The 24,847-nt window shown below is 40.8% G+C and overlaps 2 protein-coding genes across 6 annotated transcripts in view; one reads left to right on the top strand and one right to left on the bottom strand.

Annotated features, from left to right (window-relative positions):
- The window catches only part of LOC122568315 (protein O-mannosyl-transferase TMTC1-like), a 273,776-nt gene extending 262,274 nt beyond the window's left edge, over positions 1-11,502 (bottom strand). For all 5 annotated transcript variants that reach the window (XM_043727930.1, XM_043727928.1, XM_043727931.1 and 2 more), the window contains exon 1: positions 8,926-11,502. In XM_043727930.1, the coding sequence (XP_043583865.1) occupies positions 8,926-9,239 (314 nt within the window). In that variant the 5' untranslated portion in view covers positions 9,240-11,502. The remainder of the gene's footprint in view (positions 1-8,925) is intronic.
- LOC122568327 overlaps positions 1-24,643 on the top strand; it is a 117,447-nt gene extending 92,804 nt beyond the window's left edge. Inside the window, exon 2 of the mRNA XM_043727954.1 lies at positions 24,121-24,643. Within this exon, the coding sequence (XP_043583889.1) occupies positions 24,121-24,496 (376 nt within the window). The 3' untranslated portion in view covers positions 24,497-24,643. The remainder of the gene's footprint in view (positions 1-24,120) is intronic.
- Positions 24,644-24,847: the final 204 nt, after the last annotated feature.

Genomic DNA, 24,847 nt, shown 5'->3' with positions numbered 1-24,847 from the left:
ATTAAGTAGAACATTTGTAGGTTTTTGAATAAGAAATTTAATAACCTGCTCTTACATAATAATATCCATAATTCAGCTTTTATACGTAACCTTTGAATTTTAATCCTCGTGAAGGTTCTAAATTATCATCAATTATTTGATGTGAAATTCAAAACTTACATAAAATCAAAGAGATCACATCAATTGTTATCCCCCCGAATTCTCTTTTATCTTGCTTGCACGTTTACTATTTTGTACTACGTTAAAAGTATCCCATATCGAAGGAAATTTAATTTCTTTATATAACCAATTAATAATTCTTATACCAATCGTCTGAGCACTGCTCTATTCTGTTTTATATTTCAACGTTTATTGACGTTAGTTAACGGTTCTACGTATTTATCGTCATTCTTCCTCTTAAATTTTTAATTTCAATTTAGGCCAGTTTTACATCGATATTCTACGAATATTACCAAAGCACAGTTTCAAAATTCATGGGTCCATCTTATCGGAACTTGGATATTCTTAGTAACTCAATTAACGGTGATAATGCAACGCAGGAACGGAACCAGCCTGTTAACAGCCTCTGGTTTTCTTTAAAACAAACATCTCCGCAAACAAAACAGCTACACGTAACAAGCACTTTACACATTCTTTTGCGATCAAAGTAAGAACCCGTAAGAAGTAATCGACGATCCATTAGGAAGGGAAACTTGCTTTTCCAGCGATAATTCGTCACGCGGACTCCTAATGAAAACCGTCTCTCCCTCAGAAACGGATAAAGAGCGGCACAAAAGAGCGCACGGCCGCGCGCAGCGAATAAAAGCTTTGTGGCGCTAACTTTGCCGGGATAAAACTCACCGCCGACAATTTTTATTCTGACCGACACGCGCGAAACTGGCTTTCTGACTCTGTCTCTCTCTCTCTCTCTCTCACTCTCTCCTTATCCTCTCGACGTATGATGAAACAAAGAAGAATCTCTCTTAGGGAACGGTATAAGTTTCTACTTGCGGCAAATGTGATTATATCGATCGTCATTGTGCGAGCAGAAAAAGCCGCGCGCGGATAAATGGTAGAGAACGAACGCTGCGAAAAACGCGCCCGCGGATTCGAACGTAGGAAGAATATAACCGAGCGTGAGCGCTGAAAACTAGTAAAAAAAGAAAAAAAAAAAGAATGATTCGAGGCTCGTTTCCATTTTTTATTTCTTTACTTTCCCATTCTTTCCTTCATTTTCTTTAGTTGTTTTCTCTTTCCTTTCCTCTTTGCCTTCGGCTTTCTTTTTGTTTGCGCCTTTCATCGGACGAGTGTAAACATTAAAATGCAAAGGACGCTCGGTTTAAACCGAGAACGAAAGAGAAAACGAGATTTCGCGAAGCTTAATGGATCTTCGCTCTTTGCGGAAACATTTGCATTTCTTGATGGTATTTCGCATTCCTATCTTGTGTTCCTACGTGGTTCTGGTTATGAAACGGCGAAACGGTTACGGTAAATCATGTTTACCTGAAGCTTCCGTTTGTTTGTTTTTTTTTTTTTTTTACTAACCACAGAACTTTTTGTGTTCTTTCGCTTATATTTTTCTTCATTTTGTTATTTGTCTTTTGGCAACGCGTAACGTTACAAAATAGTTTTTATGTTTTCAGGTAAAGAAAAAAAAAGAAAACATCGGTTTCTATGTTGCCTTCCGTCATTTGTGCGTAATTCAACCGAGCCCTTGTTACGAACATAAATGTGTTTCTCCAGTTATATACATAAATATATACGTGCCTGTGGTGCACGTGGATTATGGTGGAACTAAATCGTTGATTTTCTTCGTGCGTTATGTCAAATTGCCTTCGGAATAACAAGCATAATTCGTGAGAAAAACGCTAAATGAGAGTTATTTATTGGACATAAAGTTTAACAGTAATATTAGGCTTAATTTTAACTTATAAAAGTGACAATTTCTGACGAAGCCTATAAAATTGCAGTGCAATATTTTAATGTACGTTACGTAGTATGCAAATTGTAACTAACTCTGACAAGGGAAGCACGCGCAGTGTAACTCTCGGATTTTAATGAAACTTTACAGGGACATAAAAAATTAAAACTATGACTAGCCGTTACCACAGGTACTGAATATTTTATGGGATATTTGATAATAAAAGTCAGAATTTCTGTAAAGATCGTAAAGCATGTAAATCCGTCACTCGAATTCCCAATCTCGTCTACGTAATAATTTCTTTATTTATAGATGTAGGAATGTTATTAAATTAGTTTATAGGTTACAGTATGATAAATACAATATCGTTTGCACTCACACGAAAACGAATACAATATCCCGTTTCGCGTATTTATTTTTCACTACTTTTACGGCACTACAACACAACGATCTTCACACGACCACGATAAATTCAACTCTGACAGCATTTATCATGCTCATTTCTCCCTTAACATACCTTGGTAACGCTCACAAACACCCTGAAAACGCTGACAACATTAACATATTTTGACAACGCTAATAAACAATTACCCCTCACGCCACGTCCTTCCCTGATGTCACACTATCCCATATAGATATTCTATTTCTCAAATGTTGTTCTATTTCTGTCGAAAATGAATTATGTCAAGGTTGTATCTGAAAGCAGTAAAATTAACGTACTTGAAATTCATTTATCTTTATCAATATGTCGCCATGAAAATCGAACTCTAACGCGACAAAAATATTTCAAGTACTATAGAAATATGATTAGAAACATTACACATATACGTACCATTATGTCGATAATAATTCGTACTTTCTTTATTCAAAATATAATAATTTTCTTTTCCTCGACATGTTTGAGAGTTTCAAAGGGCTAAGAAACCTTTCAAAAATTATGTCAGTTAAGCGTTGGTGTTCTACCTCATAGCCCATATTCCTTAAACTGATTTATTTCCGATCGATTTTCACTTTCAACGCTCACCTGACAATTTCCTTCCTCCTAAAGATTCTTTCCGTTGGGACTTCTCATTGTTATTAATTAAATAAAATTAATACCCTTAAAAACGTGCGTCAGTAATGCATCGAGAAGTACAACATGAAGGAAATTGTTTTGAATAAAAATTTGACAATTTTTAAAATGCAGGAAATTAATTAATTACAAATTAATTACTTTTCGATGAAAAGAAATCGTGCTCTTTCAAACTAAATGGCTCAAAATTCCAGATACTTTCCGAACGAAAAGTTCCTAACAATTTTTAATTTCTGGTTAAGCGACGCGGCTTGCAAATTAAAAAACAAGATTAATTAATTATTCGGACGTAAATGATTTCCTGACGATGTTCCCCGTTCCATTACCGCAAATGACTAAATAAAAGATAGCATCAACTAAAAGTTGTTAGCCAAAACGCCGCTCGATCCTATCTTCGTTGTGTTTCTTATCGGAGAATCGGGAACAATTTCCCGTTCGTTTCTATTTACGAACGCGATAATCCAGCGAACACTCGAAATCAGGAAACTTCTCGCCGTTGCAAACGCGAATCTAACCGAGCTTCCTCCGCTATTTAACTACTTGCATAGTGGTCAAGACTCTCGCTGGATTGCGACCAGCGTTTATTTCAGATTTCTAACACTTACGCATCTCAACAAACGCATAATTTGTCGGAACTTGAATATTTATCATACCTCGAAAATTTACGTTAGATTTCGTTCGCTTTGAATTCTCAAAAAGTACACAATCGTAGGTTTATTTTTAAAATTGTTGGAACTGTTTCGCAACCTGAGCCTGACTTTCTTCTTCCTCTTCACTGCCCGTAGAACCTTTCTCACTCTCCGTAGAAATAGCACAATAAAAGTCTCTAAACCTTTTACTTTTTCTAATACTAATACATGTTTTACCTTTTTAAATTAAATTCTCCGTTACAGTCAAATATATTTATACCGAGAAACCGTTTAAAATCGATTTCCCCGGAGACGGGGAAAGCCCTAGGTAAAGAAATTTCTATTATTCTCAATTTATTTTTACACGAAGATTGGCCCCATGCTCAATTGCGCGCGTTGTGTTATAAAACATTATCGTGTGATATAGTACAGCGTACTCGGCAAAATACGCGCAGCGTAATATTAGTAAATAGAGCTTAAATTATTAAACGAGACAACGTTGAGCAAAGATAAAAATCGCGGCAATATTTCAAGTCGATGTTTCATGAGGCTTGTACGATTTTTTTCTTTTATACGCTACCACACGCAACATATGCTACCGTAACGAAGACTAAGTGGAGGCAATTCTGCAAGCTTTGATGTTTAACGTAAACAGTATTATTAGCTTGCCATCGTCGTGTCGGATCATCGTGACTATCAACTTTATAAGAAAGAATATAACTTACAGTTAAAGCGTATGAAATGTACGAAAACTAGATTCTCTGTTGCATCGTAGTTCTCCTTTCGTTGCTATCAAACTATTATTTATACCGTGCAGGCGGTCGTCTAATCGTCGTGAACGTTTGCAAGATCAAAAAATTCAAAACAACGCATAATTTACTCAGAAAAGTTTCTTTTTTCTATCGAGTAGTATTCGAACACTTTCTTTGGTTACCGTACTAAATTGTACTATTAGGTTGACAACTAAATGATTGCGGAATTTGTCAATACCACCTAATGGCAAAATCCGCAATCACTTACTTGCCAACCTAATAAAATGCTAGGAGAAAATTAATTGAATCGTACAATAACGCTATGACAAGTTGCTTCATTTGAAGAATCGGCTTATTTTACCACGAAAGCATACTCGTAGCAATTGCTCGGCAACTGGCCTTAAGGCCTAAAACTATTTGGCGCTCACACACCGCGGAGAAGTCAATTCGACGAACGATTGCTACGTGAAACGAAGTTGGAATAGTTCGTTTCTCATGCGGAGGGATCGATTCTACCAAATCGCATGTTATCGAACCAGAGTTTAGTGGAGATATTCTCGTTTCGTTGGTCAGAAATCTGCGAAAGGTGGTTTTCATGTTCGTACGGCAAGCGTAATCGTGCAAACACGCGCGCGCCCGTGCATTACACGTAGCCGAGTTGATGACCGCTTTAGCGAGAAACGTTCGGAAACCCCTGAGATACTTTGCTGGGGGAATTGCGAGAGTGAAATGTACGGGTCAACCAGCTTGCACTCAGAATTTTCCGGATCGTCGATACGTTTTCATTTCTACAGAAATCGAAATTCTGAAAAGCAAAATATATTCTAAGCGCCGTCAAAGTTTTCTCTGCAATAAAGGGATCAAAGGCATGGAGAATAACAAGGAAAAGACAGCGAATGAAACATGCATATGTATTTATGTGTACGTGTATGAATGTAGGCGAAGTTACTGGCACGCGAAGAAACTGAATTGTTCGGAATCTTTGACCCGTGTATAGCCCTACGGCTAGAACCGAAAGAGAGTAATCGACACCAGGCCCTGCGAGATATGAAAAGAGTAATTATAAACATACGCTATACTCTTTTTCTGGTTACTAGTATTTTCTGGACGCGCGTTCCAGTTGCCATGTGAACGAGCTCGTGCTTTCAGAAGCGCAAGAGTCATCAGCCGTCCGGTTTTTACATGAACTTAAACCTTCGGAGAATGTCCGACTTTGTGGCATATTTTAAAGTTGGATCTTCTCATTTTGCTTTAATCGGGTTGCAACTGTTTCGGTGGAAATAATCGTCGTAGTTTCCTTCATCCAAGTTCTAGACTAAACAAAATAAATATCCTCGTTGCCTTTAGTTTTATTATTAAGAGATATTAAACGTTTCTGCCTGAGCGTATACGTAGTACGTAGTACGTTCGTTTCGAAATTAGCTAGCTGTTAAACAAATGATAAAATGCATCAAATATAGTAATAACCATGTTGGAAATACCGACACGGATATATAGAAAAAGAGAAGAAAACGCAACGTAGGATAATCTGTCACTGAAATCAAAAAACCTATTCTCAGGGAAATTCGCCTCAAACTGAAACACCTGCTATTTACACTGCAGTTCAACGATCAAAACGTATGAAACCTAGCGATCGAAAGTACAACAGCCGTAAAGACCATGGCCCGTGACTAGCAACTGCAGAAACTCGCATTGTGCCGTAGAAAACAACGAAACTTTCTTATCTTCAGCCCTGCGTTTAACACGCCAACGTCCGAACGTTGGTAACAGAACAAAGACATCGCTAAACGAAATCCACGATAAATCTATTTGAAAAAATAATTACGGACAGAACGATTAGAAGGCACTCGCGCAAACTAGCTGGAAACGACGCTAGCTCCCGATCGTTAATATCCCGTAATCTCAAGACGAACGAACCGTCACCCGCCGGCAGCCGTAGTCTTCTCGTCTTAGAGCCTCCGGAATTATGGATGCGTTCCACTTCCGGCAACGCGCGAAACACGGAAGTGCAATGCTAACCCCTTCCCGCTCGTCCCGCCCCTTTTCCACCCTTAAACGTCGCCCCTCCTGCCGCGTTCATTCTAGCGGCAGAATGTACGAGGCCAGCCGTCTCTCCACGTCGAAGTTGGCAACGGCATCTGGAGCGTTAAGGCGAATGAGCGATGTGCCGGTGTCTTGCGGTATGATGGATCGCCCAATACCAGCCAATATGCAGTATTGCGCGCGGAGTGTGGCAAACTGGTATCCATGCATCAAATCGGCGCTAGGCGGAAAGCGAGCGGTCTGCTCGCGTTTACAGGATACGCTGTAACGCGCCGGTGTGCCCACCAGCTTCTCGTGATCAGGTTCTTGTCACCCATCCCGTAACCATACCGCCGCCGCAACGCGGACTATACGCGACGACCATACGGCGCTTGATCCTGCTATACCGGGCACGCATCCGCAATTTTCCGTTCGCCATTCGGAACCAGCGAATCGATATACGGACACGGAACCGCTCGAGAAATTGTCCGATACAGATGTCGTGTCTATCCAGGGACGGTATCGCGACGTCTTGCAAGGTGATTACGCGACTCTGTGGTTACGGATTGTTACGGTTACGATAGCGGAAAGCGTCGTTTCATTTCTTCCTCTGTTTGTCTCCTCGCGGGTGAACGCAGATCGTATATAGTTGAGGCGATTAATTAATCGAGAAATAGCTAGGTTTTCTTTTTGCCATTCTAAAATGCGCAGATATTCGCTAGGAATATAATACGTTTAGTACGATGCTTACTACTAATTATTTCGTAAGCTATGGACTGTAAATGTGTAGACAAAGGAGCCTCCGACAATCCAACATATATTCCTCCACCTAACTTCAACCTACAAGCTTTCATAAATAACTGGAGTACAATCTTCCTACGTAGTAGTCTCATTAATCGCTGTCAGCGATAAAGTCCCTTTGCTCTTCTGGAGCATCAACGAATAAAACTTTCAAGTTTTACATCTGTCGGATTCATCCTTAATGTCTTTACAGAGAGAACACGACGGAATTAGCTGGACAGGCTGCATTTAATTAAAATGAAGGACGAGCCGAATAAATCCAACATTGTACAGCAAATTTAAATAACAGAATTAGATGTCAACTTTTTTCGAAGATTACGGAATTCTAAAAGAAAAAAGTTAAAGAAGCGTTCTATTTGCGATTGTTTAAAGCCAAAAGCTTAAAAAACGCTTTAATGCATTTAAACGCGGTGTATTTAAAACGCACAGGGACAACGATCCGGTTGCAGTGACTGCGAACGCAGAACTTCCTTAAAACGTCGCGTAAGAATGATCATCTTCGCGCGATCGCGCCTCATACCGGCTTGGCTAGCGACGAAAAAGAGATTGCAACGAAACTTACAACGTGTAATTATTCCATTCGCGATAAGCCAACGGAACGAGCACGCTCACAGCGGTTTATTTTGAGTCAGCAGCTTTAATTGTGGACCAAGCGAAGTGTCTACTAATTGTAGGAATGGCGCACAGCGAATTCGTTTTAATAATACCGGCGCTGATTGCCATGCTGCTCGCGAGCCACTTGCGGAGATTTTAATCGACCTCGCGTTTCCGATCTTGCGATTACTTTTTTTTTCCTTTTTAATGGCTTTATTTCGACGAGAAAGCGCTCGCCTTTCGAAAATAGTCGGAATATTCGTCCGGAAGATAGCGTGAGACTAATTATCGCGGTGACAGAAACTATGCTGTTAAGGATAGGATAAGAAACACCGACGTATAATCTAACATCTCAAGGTATAATCTCCTTCGGCGAGGTGAGAACGCTCGAACTTGCTTTGGGCGACCAAAGGAAAGTTAACGTATTCACGTCAACTTCGATTATGATAATTATTCGTGTGCACGTACGCTGTATCTTGATACTCGTTAAAGAGCGAGAAACAAGTTTAATGTCGCGTGTAATCGTCTCGAATTATTCTGAACGCTAGAACTATTGACAATCAAGGCATGGATTTTGTACGAAAGGAATCGAAATGAAAGATTTATGAACAAATTTAAAGTAAAACGTACGCTGTACGAAAGAAATGCATCGGAATCTTCAGAGATGCATCTTTGAAAATCCATAAAATTTCTATGAAAAAATACTATTTGATTATTTTGACTACTTTTGTAATTTTCTATAACGAAATCTCGCATTATCGTTATATTATCAAGAGCGTTGAAACTATCGTTTAATTATATAGAATGTTCGCGCTATTAATTCCCGCTGCTTTGATTGCAAAAACGACAGATCTACGAGCAGAATCAGAGAGAACGAAATTCCGTTATTTTTTTTAGAACTAATACGAAATCGACGGTTGTAGAGACGAGTTCGATAACCTATGACACGTTCAGGGTATAGTTCAAGGTCGCCAAAGTACAAAAATCGAGCACATATTTTGGAATTTTTACAACGCTGTGTTCGTCACGCTCGCGAAATGTTATTGATCTAATCATCGTGAATAACAATTCGTGAATATTTGTACATCGCGAATAATTCACCGTCGTGAATCACAAGGAGAAAGAAAGATTCATATAAGAAGCACTTTGACTCACCGGAACGTCAACGTCGTCAAAGGCCTGTAGCTCTTATGGCTGTTGATATCGTGCATAGGGGTCCCCCAGAAGTCGTCCTTCAAAATACTAGTCCACGGTGTTTGACCGAGCACGTCCTTGTTTCTCACCACAGCGGGTATATCGTCGTGCACGAAATCACCACCTAACGCGTTCAGGTAACAACCAACGGCAACCAAAGCGACTGTCGCGTAAATGCACCAACCGGGCGGTTCGTTTCCCTCCGAGTCGTTGCACCCGGTACGACCGGCCCTCTTGCTGTTCTGGCAACAGCAACCGTTGTTTCGTCGTCTCATGATTCACAAAACGCGAACTACACTGGTGCGCGAAACAGGCTAAACGTTCTGCCGCGATCGTCGGGTATAATCACTCTCATGGAGCCAAGTTAGCTCTCATACGCCGCTATCTACCGAGCTGATAAATCCTCGTGGAACGAATCCACCGTTCACCGTCACACGACTCGATCGCTGATCGCATCTCAAACACCTCAAAGACAACGACCACGACATCGACCGGATATTTTCTCGTTTCTTTCTTCTTTTTTTTTTTCTTTTTCTTTTTTCGCGTAGAATCGGGGGACACGAAAGTCGAAAACAGGGCTTTTTGTCACGACCTGTTCCTCGTGATTGTTCGTAATTAAAGCAGTAAACGTTCCATTTTAGCGAACGCCACGCGATCACGGAACGATCGATCGAGACCGACAGATAGAGCAGGCAACAGGGGTTCGAAGGTTTTATCTTTTCTGTTTTTCTAGCGAAATCCAACAGGAAGCGGTGGCGCGCGCGATACTACCTGTCCGTGGCTCGCGTTGCACTCTTCCATTTACTTCGACTAGACTACTTTGAGCATTGGTGGGCCTCGTAGCGAGCTTGATAAATGACTGCGGAGGTTCGTTATTTACCGAGCCGGCACGTCCGATGTGTCCGCTCTAAAGAGAAACGGGTTTCGCGCAAACTGATTGCTCTTCCACAGATAATAGTTCTCGCATGGTGCTCGTTCGGTCGAGATTGTCCCCGCGGGAGGGTAGTCGGTCGCGTTCTTCCCCGTGTCACCCCCTCCCCACTTGCACAGCTGTAACGATGTAACAGCTCGTTACGGTTACGGGGATCGAGTTGTCCGACGACGCGTTGCAGGACCTACGCGAACGATTCAACCGATCGGTTCCGGCGACCGGGCGAAACAACCGGCCGATACGGGTTTCGTTCGAACCACCGTGATCACCACGATACACTATCTTTTGCACGAACAAAGAGGTCGAAACGAGCTTGCGTGCATCGGTTCCGTGGATCTCGTCCGTCGAGAAACCGTGTACAACTCGTGGCAACGAAGCGTTTTCCCCAAGTGTTTCAACCTGACCGTTTCTGCGCTAATTCTCTCACGAATATCGACGTCCAAGATCCTTCTTCACGATGCTTCGTGCATGCTGCCTGTTTCCCGTTTTCACGAGCATTCGATACTCGGTGCAGCTCTTCGTACAGAGGCGCTGACGAAGCGAAAGGTACTAACAGTCGACTCGTTAACTTAGCGATTTGGCTGTTTGATCCGAATCGCGATGTAACACCACGGGAGGATATCGACGCACCGTGTCGACGAGTCGGAGAACAACGCGCGCTCCTCCTTCTCTCGTCTCTTCCTTTTTAATTCCAGACGCATTCGTTCTCACGACCAGTCCACGATCCTATCTTCTTTTCGTTTGGACGAACGAATCTTCTAAAATTATGGAGAATCAGCGGCGACACCGATAACACGCGGGTACACGCCCGCGCGCGAGAGAGAGGACGGCTGTATGACCCAGATACACGCCATCGTGTCCGGGCTACTTCTATCGCCGCGACTTTCCTATGCATATAGATCTATAGAAGCGGTGGTATCTGGCCGGAGGCGCGCACGACCCTCGAATTCCCTGCAGTGACGCCCCTTTTTCTTCTCCTGTCCTTCCTTTCTTCTCTTCGGTTTCACCCTTCGAGCCTTTGGATTCTTCCTCCTTTCGTACCCTTCAATTCCCACGCTCCTTCCTCCCGCGACATTTCGCCCGAAGATCGACGAATCTCTGGCCGCAGCCCCGTTGCAACGTGATCCAGTTTTCAGCCTTCTCTACCCTCGATAGAACAGTACTAGAGATCCACGTTTCTTCTCGTCGAGAAACCGGTTTGACAAGCGTTACAACCGTTTAGCTCGTTCTCTACCTCTCCACGACACTTTCGTCTCGTGTCACGACTCCCGACAGACTTCTGTTTACACGCCTCGAAGACGACCGCGTTACACAGTTACAACAGGTTGACGCACCGTTTAGAAATGTACAAGCGCCACTCGAAAGAATTGTATAATCTTCGTGGAACCAAATACGTATAACTAGTGGTACCAGGTCGTTACGTCGGTTCTCTGGTAAAGGAAATTTCTCCCGATAGGATCAAGATCGATACGAACGAACGAAACCTTAGCCCTCACGAGCGGAACCACCGAACAGGAAATGCACTCCGCGCCATCAGCGAAACAACCTCTCGGAACGAAGCGATCACGAGCGCGCGACTACCGCGCCGTTATCAAATTCGAGCGGGTCGTCGCGACGACGATAAGCGCAAGACTAAAGGACGACGGCAACCGCCCGGTTATATACCCGGCGCACTCTGACCCGCAAAGCCGCGCCCGCGCACCAGCCACCCCGGGGCATTTCCCTCCTGCGTTCCACGCTGTCTCTCTCCCTTTTCTCGGTCGCCTTCCATCGCGTGCTCGCTTTCCGCGAACCTCGTGTTTGTTTACCTGCTCGTGTGGACCAGAGTCGCTATGGGTGATCCATCGCGAGCAGTGGCGAAGAGCTGTGTCCGCTTTGCTCGTGTTTCCGCTTTGCTTTTGATTCCGGATGATGCGAAAGCGGATAGAAGATGATAGTCGTTGGAATCGATGAAATTTTACGAGGAAGCGCGATCGATCGAGATTTCGAACTTTTTCACTGGCAAGATAATTTAACAACGATAATAACGGTAATCTGTAAGTTAAATCTCTCTCAACGTTGAAACACGACGTGCGAATTTTGTAAACGATCTGTAGGACGATCGTTTATTTTGTATCATAGTAACAGCGAAATAGTCTGTCAATGAGACGAACTTACGATTGATCAAATTTTTATTTATCGAATAATTTTCTTACTTTCCGTATTATTTATTAATCCATCGAGTTTATTTATCGATCGGGCAATTTTATTGAAAATTTGCCTACAAATCCATGATAAATATGCAAACGCTGACCTTTATTAGACAAATTGTCGAATTACACCAAAAACGAAGGAAACGTCGAGATGAATATAGATCAAAGAATTAAATCCTTCTGAAAAATTATTTCAGGAATTAAATCTTTTCAAGAAGATTATTCAAACGATCGTCTCGTTGATAACTTCAAACGGAACACGTATAAAATTCAGATTTTTTTCGCTTTCACTCTGTTCCGTTTGAATTAACAGCTTGGCAGCGCTCTTTTCTTTATTCTCACATTTCTCGCAAGGACACTATATGCTATCTTCTTTGACTTTGAGTCAGGTAAATGTTTTAATTTTTTAATTTTCGTTGTACTTCTTTAACCGTATCCTTTTACTATCGTGCCATTTATAGATGCATATTACGTCATTGCGCCATTTCCGTGGTAATACGGCACACGTATCTGCTGTAATCACGAGTCTGAGTCCCTCGTTTATCATTTTCAATCGCATTGAATCTCTTCGCTTCTTTACCTCTAAATTCCGTTAATAATTTTCTAATATTTGTATTATCTGATATTTCAAATCCAAGAACAAACTTTTTTTCGTCTTTTAGTGCATGCAAACATTAAACGAAAGATACATTAAATAAAAAGATATAACTGACTCGAGATAAATTTCTATAAACAAAGTTGAATTTAACAATTTAATAATTCGTTAAACGTATCGCTCGCTGAATATTCGTATCTTATCGCAACCTATCGCACAAACGGAACGAACACACGAGAGACCAGCATGTAACAAATGTGCATTTCTGTGCAGCTATGAGATCCAATAGATAGGATAGATATAATAAAGATAGAAATAATAAAAACGACGTTTTCATGGAGATCTAAGTTGCCGTCATTGAGAAAACCAGAAAGAATGGTCAGAGCGAGTAACTGTCCTTTCTTATTATCTTCCTAAATGCAGCTCGCAACTACATAATAAAAAGAGTTGTTGCCATCATTGAAATCAAAAACAGAATTAGCCATTTACCAGGAAAGAGGAGTGGCAGTACGTAATCGTTCTTCGTTATTGCCTGCCTAAATGCGCATCGAGGATTACGAGGGATCGAACGAGGCAACAGATCGGTGGCACCCGACGAACGTAATGAGAATACGAGCTCGTTATGGGAAGCGATAAAGAGCTTGTTGCGAGGGTGGCATTGCAAAGTATTACAATAGAGACGTGTTTCATCGCGGTCTATGGAACGTTCGTTTTTATGACATTCCTTGTCCATCGAGCGGATTCGTTCCGTGAAAACCACTCGCACAGCGTTCAAGTACCTAGAAATGGCAAAAGTCGAATTACGATTACTATAAACGTTGGAGGACCGTGGTCGTTACCATGGTCGACGCTGTAAAAACGATACTCGTTTGGCCAGGCATAAAGAAGAAACGTGGGAAACGTCGAAGAAGAAAGAGCGCGCGAACCAAATCGATACACGCGTATATGCCCGCGCTGGTTTTTCCACGCCACTCGCTGCTTCACCCCGTGGAAAAGTAAGCTTCGATCGATCATGGAATTTCGGCCTGTCGAATCTACAACGCTTTATCATCGGAACGATTTGCCGAACCAAACATCAGCGTCGATCCGCGACGATATTGCTCGCGTCGACAGTCAATCTTTTAATCTTGCGCATGTACAAGCGACGCGCGCCTAACTAAATAACCGTGCGATTTCCCTCGTGAAAAATCGACAAAATTAATACAACGCAGTGGATTTCATTCCGGTGCGGTGGATAACGATGATCCCTTTTGACGAATCGTCGACAGGCATTTCTTAAAATTCCAGACGAAAAACGAAATTTCAACAGTCCATGTTCGAAGGGAATGGAACTTGTTACTTATTAATTCTTTGCTAGTTCGTGTTAAGATGATAACGATAATGTTGGTGTATAAAACATTGATCTTCTTTCGCCATAAATTATCTAGGCATAATTACGTTAAATTGGATGTAATTACGTGTTCATTTATCCGACGTATTTATTCGGTATTTTGAAAAATGGGTTGCAAGTGTCGTACAAGTCACGTCTTTACCAGCGTAGCAATACGAACTATTTATCCAACTCGAATTTAATTATCGTTTTAAACAATTTAAATGAAGAGACAAATTGTTCTCTTCGTCGATTGTAAAATTGTTCCTGTGTTCATACTAACGAGATAAAATAGTCTATCACCAACCTAACACAGAAAATATAATTGGAGCACCTTAAACGCTTTAAACGATATCTTTTTACGTAGAAAGACGAGAATATTCGATCTACGCAGACGGATACGTACGTACTTCTATTTTTAAAAAAGACGCTATTGCTCTACGCACAAAAGATATCATTCGACAAATGTAATATCGTTTGGATCGGTCATTTTCCTGTTTCCTATTTTTAGCTAATTGCTCTGGGAAGAGACCTATGATTTAAAACAGTCATGTGACCCACTCCTTATACAATATTCATTTCCGTTTAATTAAAAGACCAACGTCGCCGATATATTCACGCGTTCAAGCGATGATCTTCACGACGTCGAGTATTTAATAATGCATCCAACCGATGTTAATATCCCAAAGGAAATGGAAGACGCTCCGACCATTGTGAAAGGGTGTCAGCGTCTAGTATTACAAATGCAATTCCGGTGTGTCCTCGGGAAGACAGGCGGCAAGAAAAAGGCACGGTAGCAATTTCAGCAGGAATGCAGGTTGGATCGTCGCAGTCGGCTATGAGTCAGTGTGGTTCAAACTTCTCGCTCATGCAGAACGGAAAATCCGATTAGGAAGCAGATGGACAAGGAATTAGCATCGCAAGTAGCCGTCGATTACACAGATTCTATAAAAGGATTATTATCAGAGATCCAGATTTCCTGTTACATCGCAACCTTTCTACCATCAAGACATTATAAGTGCGTATTATCGTTTCTGCTTTTGATTTATTGAGCTATTGCACCGTTTAGTATATGCGATTGTTGAACTTTGCGTCTAATTTTCTGATTATCTGTTTTCAATGAAACGATTAAAACTAATCTTAATTACCGATACGAAACGGCTCGATCTACGTTTATTTTGATTACATTTTCAATTTTATTTGAAATATAATTAATTCGTACAGGTTTGTTAAACATTTAACGTTATCGTCAACTCGGAGTGTTTCAGAAGGCCTATAAATCTATTACAAATATACATTATATATTATAGATTATTATCAAATTCATATTTATTTTGCAGATATAAAAAGAAATAAAATTTTCGAAGAGCCATTAAAGTCATCGATTCAAACTTTGCTAATAATGTTGAAAAAGTAAAGTTAATCTTTTCGACGCAATTTTATCTTGTAAATCCTGTTGCTAGAAAACCTGTCCAATTATTTTGTATGCGAATATCGTTAAGATCAAAGCGAGTGTAGCAAATAATTTTCCAATCAAAACACGAAACAACGAGTGCTCGAAACATCGTGCGTTCAGTCCCAAGTACTACGAGGCCAGGAACGATCGCAGTGTTTAACGAACCAACAACAAGGATTCGTCAAACATCGCAGCGCGGTACGAGGTTCCGGTGTCAGAGACAGCTTGGTCCGCCACAATGGGAACTTTATGGACAATCAAAGGTGGAGAACATTCGGCCGGTTAGAAGGAAAGCTCGAGAGACAAAGAGAGAAAGAGACACAAACAGACGGACAAACAAACAGACAGACAGACAGACAGACAGAGGGAGAGAACATATATTTAATTAATGCAGTCACGAGTCAGACACAGTATACACATCGAGCCAGGCTATTTTTGCGACGATTGTATAAGTTGGAGACGCCAACTGCACATGCATGGAGCTTTGCACGTGTATGCGTACAAGCTGTCGAATTCGCCGCAAAACTCGTGCATTTCGTGCCGCAACTGGACTATCCAGGCGACTGGAGAAAGGCAACGTCCGCAATTTCCGGTAATGTCGCGCGAGAGCGCTTTGACGAGGTCCCACCGACATCGAAACTCGTGTCCGCGACGTCCGACGAAAATTCACCGCTACCTTTGCCATCCTATGTCACCATGGGCCGGTTTTATCCTTACCATCCCCATTTCTAGCTTCCTTGCCAGTCATCGGAGGGCGGAGTATCGCTGGCTTACGAGAGAAAGGCGTAGACATTCGGGAATCTGCAATTCCGCAGGGAATTTCTACGGGACCGATCTACAACGAACGTAATCGGAACCTTGCCGAACATGCAGCGTCCTTTTACATCAACCTGTGCCATGTCGAATCGTATCCATTGTTGGGCTGTTCGTATGCTACGTTTGTAGGTGGGATTATTGAAATTGTCCGTGGTTCCGTTAATTCTTCGGGTCACTGGCGAGAGCCAACCGACAACATTCTCGGGGCTTTTTAGGTTTATTACGTTTTGCTGTGTGTTCGTCCATGTCTATCTCAATGTCGGGGAACGTGGTAGTTCGGTGAAGGAATGTTCTCTACTGTCTTGAGTACTTTTCACATAAATGTGCGAAGAGACTCGTGATACATATCCTGCGATGATTCATCGAATAGGATATATAACGATCAAAGAGTGGTATTGCTGTATCATGTCAATGTGTTCATATCGTATATGTATTTTATTTCATCGATACATATTTATAACTTTTCTGTTCTGTAATGTCATTGTTTTAATTCACCGATTCCTAGACACTTTTGACCTGGACACCTCGATTTATCTGTTAAGGCAGGACGTTTCCAATACCATTGTTCCTTCGTAAGACTCACTTCAAAATGAATAGAGCTATTAAAAAAGCAATTACGTAGACGATGGTAAATACTTGGATTTAAAGTAAATAACTTGAGATTAAAGCAAACAACTATGATGGAGACACTGAAATCATCTAGGGGAATATGTAAGGAATAAAAAAGGAAATTGGCCAGAAGTGACAATGAATTTTATACCTGCAGCGTACTGGTATTCGATCTTCGACCACGCCGATCAACAGTCAACTCTCAATGGATTGGATTACACGTGAAAGGCGTAGATGTGAGTTTGATGGCGGAAAGTTTCTGGAGGGAAGTGCAGCCCACCAACATCGAAGAAAGACTTGGGTCCTGTGTCAGCAGTAATCTTCTGATGTTAATTAAGAAGAATTAGTTTACTATAAATTAAAATTATGTTATCTGTACTTTCTTTTGGATTGGAATTATCTCGATAAAAACAGTTCTAAAAGGTTAACGGCTATAGAATTCTGAAAAAGCTCATAACCGCAAAGTACGTACGTTGAATGGAAAGTGACCGTGTTACGTAAATATTCTGTATCATGAAGCAAAAACTTCTGTAAAAATTCGCAACACGTAAATCGCTCGAAAAAAGAAACCATCTACGCAATTTGCTTTTTCACGGTATACCGCAAGAGAGACTCAGGCGAGTCATCGAACGTAAGTATTATGAATTTCACATTTTAAACGTTGCCAGACATATCGTATTACGAATATCGTAACTTCGTTTTGCGTATGAAGTGTTAAAAATACACATTTTCCACATCTAATACCAAAGACGCAAGAAATTTTAACGACAAATAAACAGTTACTCCGTTAAGGAGTTAGAACCAGTTCCTCGCTTCGTACAGATTACGATTGTAGTTGTACTAACTTTAAGAAGCACATTGACCGCCGTCCTATCAACGACTCTGCATCTGAAGGTAAACCTCGAACAAACTCGAAACTTCATAAGACTGTCATTTTTACGCGATATAGCCCACGGTCATAAAACGACGACATAAAGTGACGCGACCTGGTACGAAGAACGAAGTTACGCGTGTGGTTGCGACATCATCGATGTAATCGTCGGACACAATCAGCTGTGAGGGATCCGGCTCGACCGTTCCGAGGCTTTGCACGACCGTGTTAGAGCTTGCGAAGTGGCTTAAACAACAGCCAGACGACGAGTTGACGTAGGCTATTCGAAGTTGCCGAGAGCTGGCCAAACATTGATACCCCAGAATTCGACCTAATAAATTCGCGCGTTTCTTGTGATTGACTTGCCGTTACGGCAGCAACAGTCGCAATCTCTGATCAGCGGCTTAACACTCGAGAAGATTTGCCAACGAGAGCGAACCACTGGAAGAAGAGACGAAAGAGGCGAGCAGGGGTTGGTTTCTCGGTAAAGTTTCTGGACCGGGGACAGAGGTACGCTGGATAAGCCGGATTAAGAATAGCCTAACACGAATTCGTCGAATTATCTCCCTCTCGAGGAATAATTACGCTTGGAAATGTTCCCTGTCTCGAATACGTGTCATTCCTAGAAAGAGAATCGCGTCACAGTGCGAGAATTGTCTTATCCAACGAATTATTCGAATGGAATTTTTATCGGGTTCGACGAATTAAATTCACGAGGGAGGATAACGAATCGGTGAGGATACTCCTGTTATATTTGTTTATGGTTGACGATGAATTTGCGAAGAAGTAGGATCGGTGAAGAGCTATTTGATATTTTTGGATATGTTCTTTATTTTGCAGTTGGTAGAATATTTCTTCATCGTAGTTTATCGATATTGGTATTATCATTACTTTATACCAATTTTATTTTGAGTATTTGCGTAATTATTTTGTTCTAATATTTCGTTTTTCGTTGCTGACATTTATCATATGTTATTTCGTTATATGAATATTTCGTTTCGATGCACGAATATTTGACAGTGCTGTATATTTACCGAGACTGCAGTTGTACTATGTTTTACATAATATTTGTAATTAGAATCTGACTATTCTGTAATAATTGCGCGATATAATTACAGAATATTATTTATTGTACTTATTACAACGTAATTTTGCTGAAAAAGTTCATCGCCTATTTGATTGCTCGACTCTTGCCTCGTGGCTTCATTTTTGTTCCTTGCGAACAAATTAAGGGACAAAAGCTGTGCGATAAAATAAGGGCACAACCCTTTTCTACGTTATGTGAAACACCTTCCATTCTTACAAACGAATCCAAAACACTAAAGGAATTATGTACATACACACACAGTTCGTTCCGTACGTATTTTCTACCAAGGCAATTCTCGTACCGTGTACATCGAGCGAAACATACCATCAACGAGATAAGTGCAAACGTCCAAACAGAGGTATCGAAGTGCGGGTGTATTTAATAGGTGGTTTACAACGAGCCGTTCGTTTTTAATCGAAAGATTTCACGATTAGCGATCTAAACGTTCCACGAACGATCGGAGGGAATGGCCCGCAAAGCTCTTTACGACTGACACGTCGGACACGATCGATTCCAACCGATCCACGACCGATCGACACTCGTTCTCTCGCGTTTTACATTATTTATGCGCGGTCGTGTTCAACCACGGCTGGACGTATAATATTTCCGCGCGACACTTCAAGTAACGCATCGATAAATCAACGGGCGGAAAATGAGGACGGAACGAGAAGACACGACAACGCGATTTCGACGCGAATCCTGTCGGTCCACTTCTGCTGTCTCCTTGTCGGTCCGTTTTCCGCCGATTATTTACGACTCGCAATTTGGGTCGAATACCGACCGCCCGTCGGAATTCACGCTCGTTTATCATGCGAGGAAATTATTCCTAATTTAATGGGACAATATGGTCACGCCGGGAATTCGTCGTTCCCTGTGCGAACCGCAACGGTGCGATTGTGAAAAGGCGTTTGGTCGTATGGCCTTTCGGTCTGATTGAAACGACGGTGAAAGTTCGGTGTTTGAAAAATGTTGTGCATCGTTGTAGGCTTGAATTATGGATAAAGGTGGATAAAAATAGCCGTTATTTTCTACACTTTGCTCCTAGACGTTCCATTTACCGTTAAAAAAAAAAAAAAAAAATACTCGAACAACGTAAGAATGCGTGTATGAAAAATGAGAAATAGAATTTTTCGTTTTGAAGTTACATTTGTATGAAACGCGCTGCCATCTGTGAGTTGTTACATGTAGCAACTTACCCCGAGGGACGTAATACTGATGTAAATGCTGAAAGAATTTCGATTTTTTTACGACAATACATATTATCTAAGAATATCTTTTTCCGTCTTTTTATTATTTAATCTGTACTTTACAATTTGTCCAGCTGGACATTTGGCAAATTTTTCTAACTTAATTGCTAAATAACACGTGGATGGCTACTCCCAGCGGGTTACCATTTTCGAGTGTGACTATTTTATTTCTCTACGAATATTTCTCGATATTTTGTTCGAAATATAATTTCCTAGACTATTACTATTACGTTAAGTAAATATAAAATATTTTGAAAAGTTTATTTTAGATCTTAAAGACCAAAGAAGACTACAGGATAAAGACATGGTACACATATGTATGTACAAGAGAGCAATTTTCGAATAATAGAACAATAAGAAAGGTCTTTTCGTTTAGCTTTTGCATCGAGTCTGTTTCTTTCTTTCTTCCTGCATTGGTCTTACGTTATTTCTAAACATCAAAGTAATCCATTTAAGGCAACATAACAAATATAACTTGCGCGAACAGAAACAAGATTGCGGCTATAATTACTGCAAAATGGCGAAACATTATTTACGGAAGAAAAGGGGTGAATTCATAAACGCGCAAGGTAATCATCTCCCCTAAATTTTGTCTTGAAATTAGTTTCTCTATAAAGGAGGAACGGCACAATCTTGCACACGCATACACTTCATATAATTATAGAGTAATCCCCGTTACCATAAGAATATAGTGAAATGGAAAAATAAGATAAAGCTGAAAAACCATTAGAAAATTGTTGAAACCTTTAGAAATATGAGTATAAGAGTATAACAAATGCTAATTTCATTTGAAAATATTCCATGATATCCTCTTTATCCAAATACTGTAATGTCAAGTCAAGCGTTATTAAACGCATAAATATGTAAAACTAAAAAACTATAAAGCATATAAAACTTTCATATAGTACATGTGTACAATAAACGTTATAATTGTATCGTAGCAAAATTTTGTAACATTTTTTTCTCAAATCTGCGTAAATATCCGTCAGGTAGGATCAAATATCTCGATTCAATAATAAATGTGCAAATAACTTTCGTACGAGATGTAACGAGTATCATAATTGCATTTCACAGTATTTTATAACCTTTTTCTTTTCCAAACGTTTACGTAAACAAATTCTCTTCAACTATCTTCGTATATAGGAATTTTGAATTGATAAATACGAGTATGAATTTGCAGAAACGTTTAGTCTAGCACTTTGCTAGCAAACACGCGTGAAACTTTTAAAACAGTACGTGTTATTTCTGTCCGCTCCATAACGGATCGCATAAGATTCGTAGCAGCAAACATTCTGACATTTCTCAACTTTTCACCGATACTTTTTTAAACGTCCATTCCGCTAGACCATCTAATCCAGCGGAAAAAAGGTTAACGACGGAAAGAAGCAAGGGTGAAACGCAATGTACGAACTCTAGCAATTCCAATTCTCGCGTTGTTGCAAAACCATATCGTGGAACGCGTATACGCGACTCGAACGCTTGAAAGTGTTCCAGGTCGATAGAAATTTGATTCTCTTCGAACAGAATTTCCAGTCTATTACTGTTCGCTCGCTACTCTATAAAATTTTCACTACGACAAATTCCATCGATTTCGAATAAACAAATGCTCTTCGGACCGCTCTGTTCTCATCTCTTTTTCTCCTGTTTACCATCCCTCTCTCTCCTTCTCTGACGATCGGTAGAAAAGCGTTTTTATGGAAGCGCTGTTCGGGCACGAATGAAACTCTCACGACGGGTGTAGCACTAACATAACGTATATTTATCGCATCAGAGTGTTCCTTCGAAATATTCACTATTCCATTTCCCGAGCCGGATACTGCTGGCCAGTTTTGCGTCCACTTTATAGCAGCTGAATAAAAAGTAAACTATGATGCATCCGTAAAGCCAGAACAGGATACTCCTATCTCTCCCCCTCGCTCTCTGTCACTGTCTCTCTCAGTCTGCTAGGCTCACCGTCACATCCAATCGGTAGTTAATACTTCAAATAATAGTGTCTGCGTGGATCCAGCGAACTCGCGTGTTTCAGCTAGTGTCATTTGTCTAACGAGCACATTCCGACGATTCCGTGTTTCCTTTCTTTTTTTTTTTTTTTACCATATCTGCGCTTGGAACTTTGTTGAATCGCTTCCAATTTTCTTTGAACTCGTGTACTCTTGCAATGCGAGTTGTTTGTAAGCTTATCATAATCATTAAAATCAGAAACGGCGAGTTTTCGATTCGATATATTTTCTCTTTTCTCGCGTGTTTTCGTGACTTTTTTTTATCTCAGCATTCGATCGCGCTATTACACGTTTTCTTTGCTATTCTTCTCTTTCCATTTCTTATTTCGTCTCTCCTCTTTCGACATTACATTGTACGGGCAATGTATTGATACACGATTTTTCGAGTGACTAACAATAAGCTGCGATGCTCCGATCGTATAAGCGATACGTTCGTCAAATACACTGCAAACTGCTCGAACTTTTAGCGAACGGCCGACGTCGTGCTGCAGCTTTAAAGTTGGTCGTTTAGAGAAACGATGTGGCTGTCCGTTTAACGAAGCACTTGTTTCTCTGTTACTCTTCTTTCTTTTCCAAAATCCACTCAAGTATACCTCGACTATTTTACACATACGTAGAATAAATGATCACCTTACGAAGCAACGTTTCGAAGCAGACAAAATTCTCCCGACGTATTTCAACGAAGGGGAAGAAAATTTGTTAGCGTTCGGCGTGTACGACGAATCGAAAACCACGAAATTTCTTTCACGTGGATTGTCAGAGCCGGTGGTAAAGTTGAGGTTACCGAGAGTTGGCGAGCGATGCCCGATTTCAGGCAATCGAAGAGTACGCTGAAATCTTTTCAGCATATCGAATGGAACTCGTGGCGAAAGGTGAACGTAAGTGTGTTTACGTGTTGAAACATTCCGACGGCATGCAGAAACTTCTTGAAAGCTTCTTGCCACCGTCCAATTCGGGATTAAACTTATGTCGTACATATCCACTGGCCGCGTCTTGTCGTATCCGGAACTTAACGCGAGTTCGCACTCCAGACTTCCGGGCTTTGTGGCTCTTTCGGAAGGCGATTCGTAGCCAGCTTGATCCAAGTTTCTCTACAAGAGGACGCCGTTTACGTTTCGATTCGTTCGCACTACAAACCTTTCGATAATGTTACGACAATAACAACCTAATCCGTCCATCGATTAATAAACTAACTTCTTGTTTACTTGCTTCGCTTTGCTCAATATCAAAATATATACAAAAGTTCGCGACGGTATTTCGATCACTTACAGAAACTTCTTCCAAGTATGTTGCGTGTGTGACGAAAAAGATTTTGTACGTCGCACATAATACGACTGACACGATCAGCATACGGTTTAACCCTTTGAGCGCTGCATTGTCCGACGTTAAACGTACGCCGTGGACTGTCCACTCTTTACGAAGAAGCACACCGTGGGCTGCGTATTCTTTACGAAAGGCATTGTAGTCTGTTGCGCACTTTGGTTTTTGCTTTGGTTTGCCATTTTGATAATTAATTTTTTTCGTTTCAACGAAATCATCAGAATGTGAGGTGAATGACATCCACGCGTCTTTTTTTATCACGCCACTTTAACGCCACTTTTAGCCTAAATTGAATGGTTGTGTGAGAACGCATATATGCGTCCATAGCGCTCAGAGGGTTAAAACAAATTCGACAATGTATTATACAGAAATGATTCTATCAATACCATGTTCTTTCATAGCCGTAGGTAGAATTTACAGCTATATTTATATATATATATATATGTATTCGTTAAGAATTCGTTAAATCGCTTAAAATTATTTACTTATGTTGCAAATTACCTAGCTACTAGATAAAATAAAGCGAACAGAACTGCGAAAGTTCAACCATTGTGACAATTTATGATCATCGACCACAACGATAATACTTTCTTTTCACGTAACGTTGATTATTCTCCTAAAGGTATAAAATGACTCGTTTCTCACAGATGCTTATTTTTTCAGCCACTTACGCGGAAAGCTCTCCGACTGCATCGTCTCTGCTTCCTCCGCGGCGGTGCGCAAATTTCAAATAAAATCAAATCTCCGACTTTCTCGGGGAGAGTCGCCTCAAGCCGGCAGTTCCTACCACGATTTGCATATTCCTTGCGTACGAATTCGTAGCGAATCACGCAAACGCCGGCGACGGAACGTTACAACGACACCCTCGATTTGCAACCCCGAAGAAACTTTACGAAGAATCGGGAAAGAAGCCTTGTTACGTTCGAGAGATACTAGTAGCAATAATAATCGGAATTTGTTGTATGTATTTGTTATATATTTATTTATTCGTAGAAACAGATACAGAAGAATACCGATGAAAGTACACGCAGCATTCTAGACTAATTATTGTACGTATAATATTCTTGTATAGTATGTTATACGTCTGTCTAAGTGTATAACGAGGAAGATTGTAAGCTTCAGGCAGAATCAGTACTAACTATTACACGCTTCACTTAATTATGTAATTAATTAAATATAAGACAGGGTGGAAGAAGACGCATAAAAGAACACAGCGTAGTTGGAGGAATTAGAATAGCTAGGATGATGGAAGAAGATGATTAAAAAACCGTGTTCTTCGAAAGAAAAAACTTGATATATTACTAACGGTAGGTATATGAATATCTAAACGGAATTGGAACGGAATTAATACTGCGAATTAATCGTCCCGTATGAAGTGAATTATTAAGCG

The sequence above is a fragment of the Bombus pyrosoma genome, linkage group LG6 (assembly GCF_014825855.1).
Source record: "Bombus pyrosoma isolate SC7728 linkage group LG6, ASM1482585v1, whole genome shotgun sequence".
NCBI lineage: Eukaryota > Metazoa > Arthropoda > Insecta > Hymenoptera > Apidae > Bombus > Bombus pyrosoma.
The sequence above is the reverse complement of the archived record's forward strand: the minus strand, read 5'-3'. Positions and strand labels throughout refer to the sequence as shown.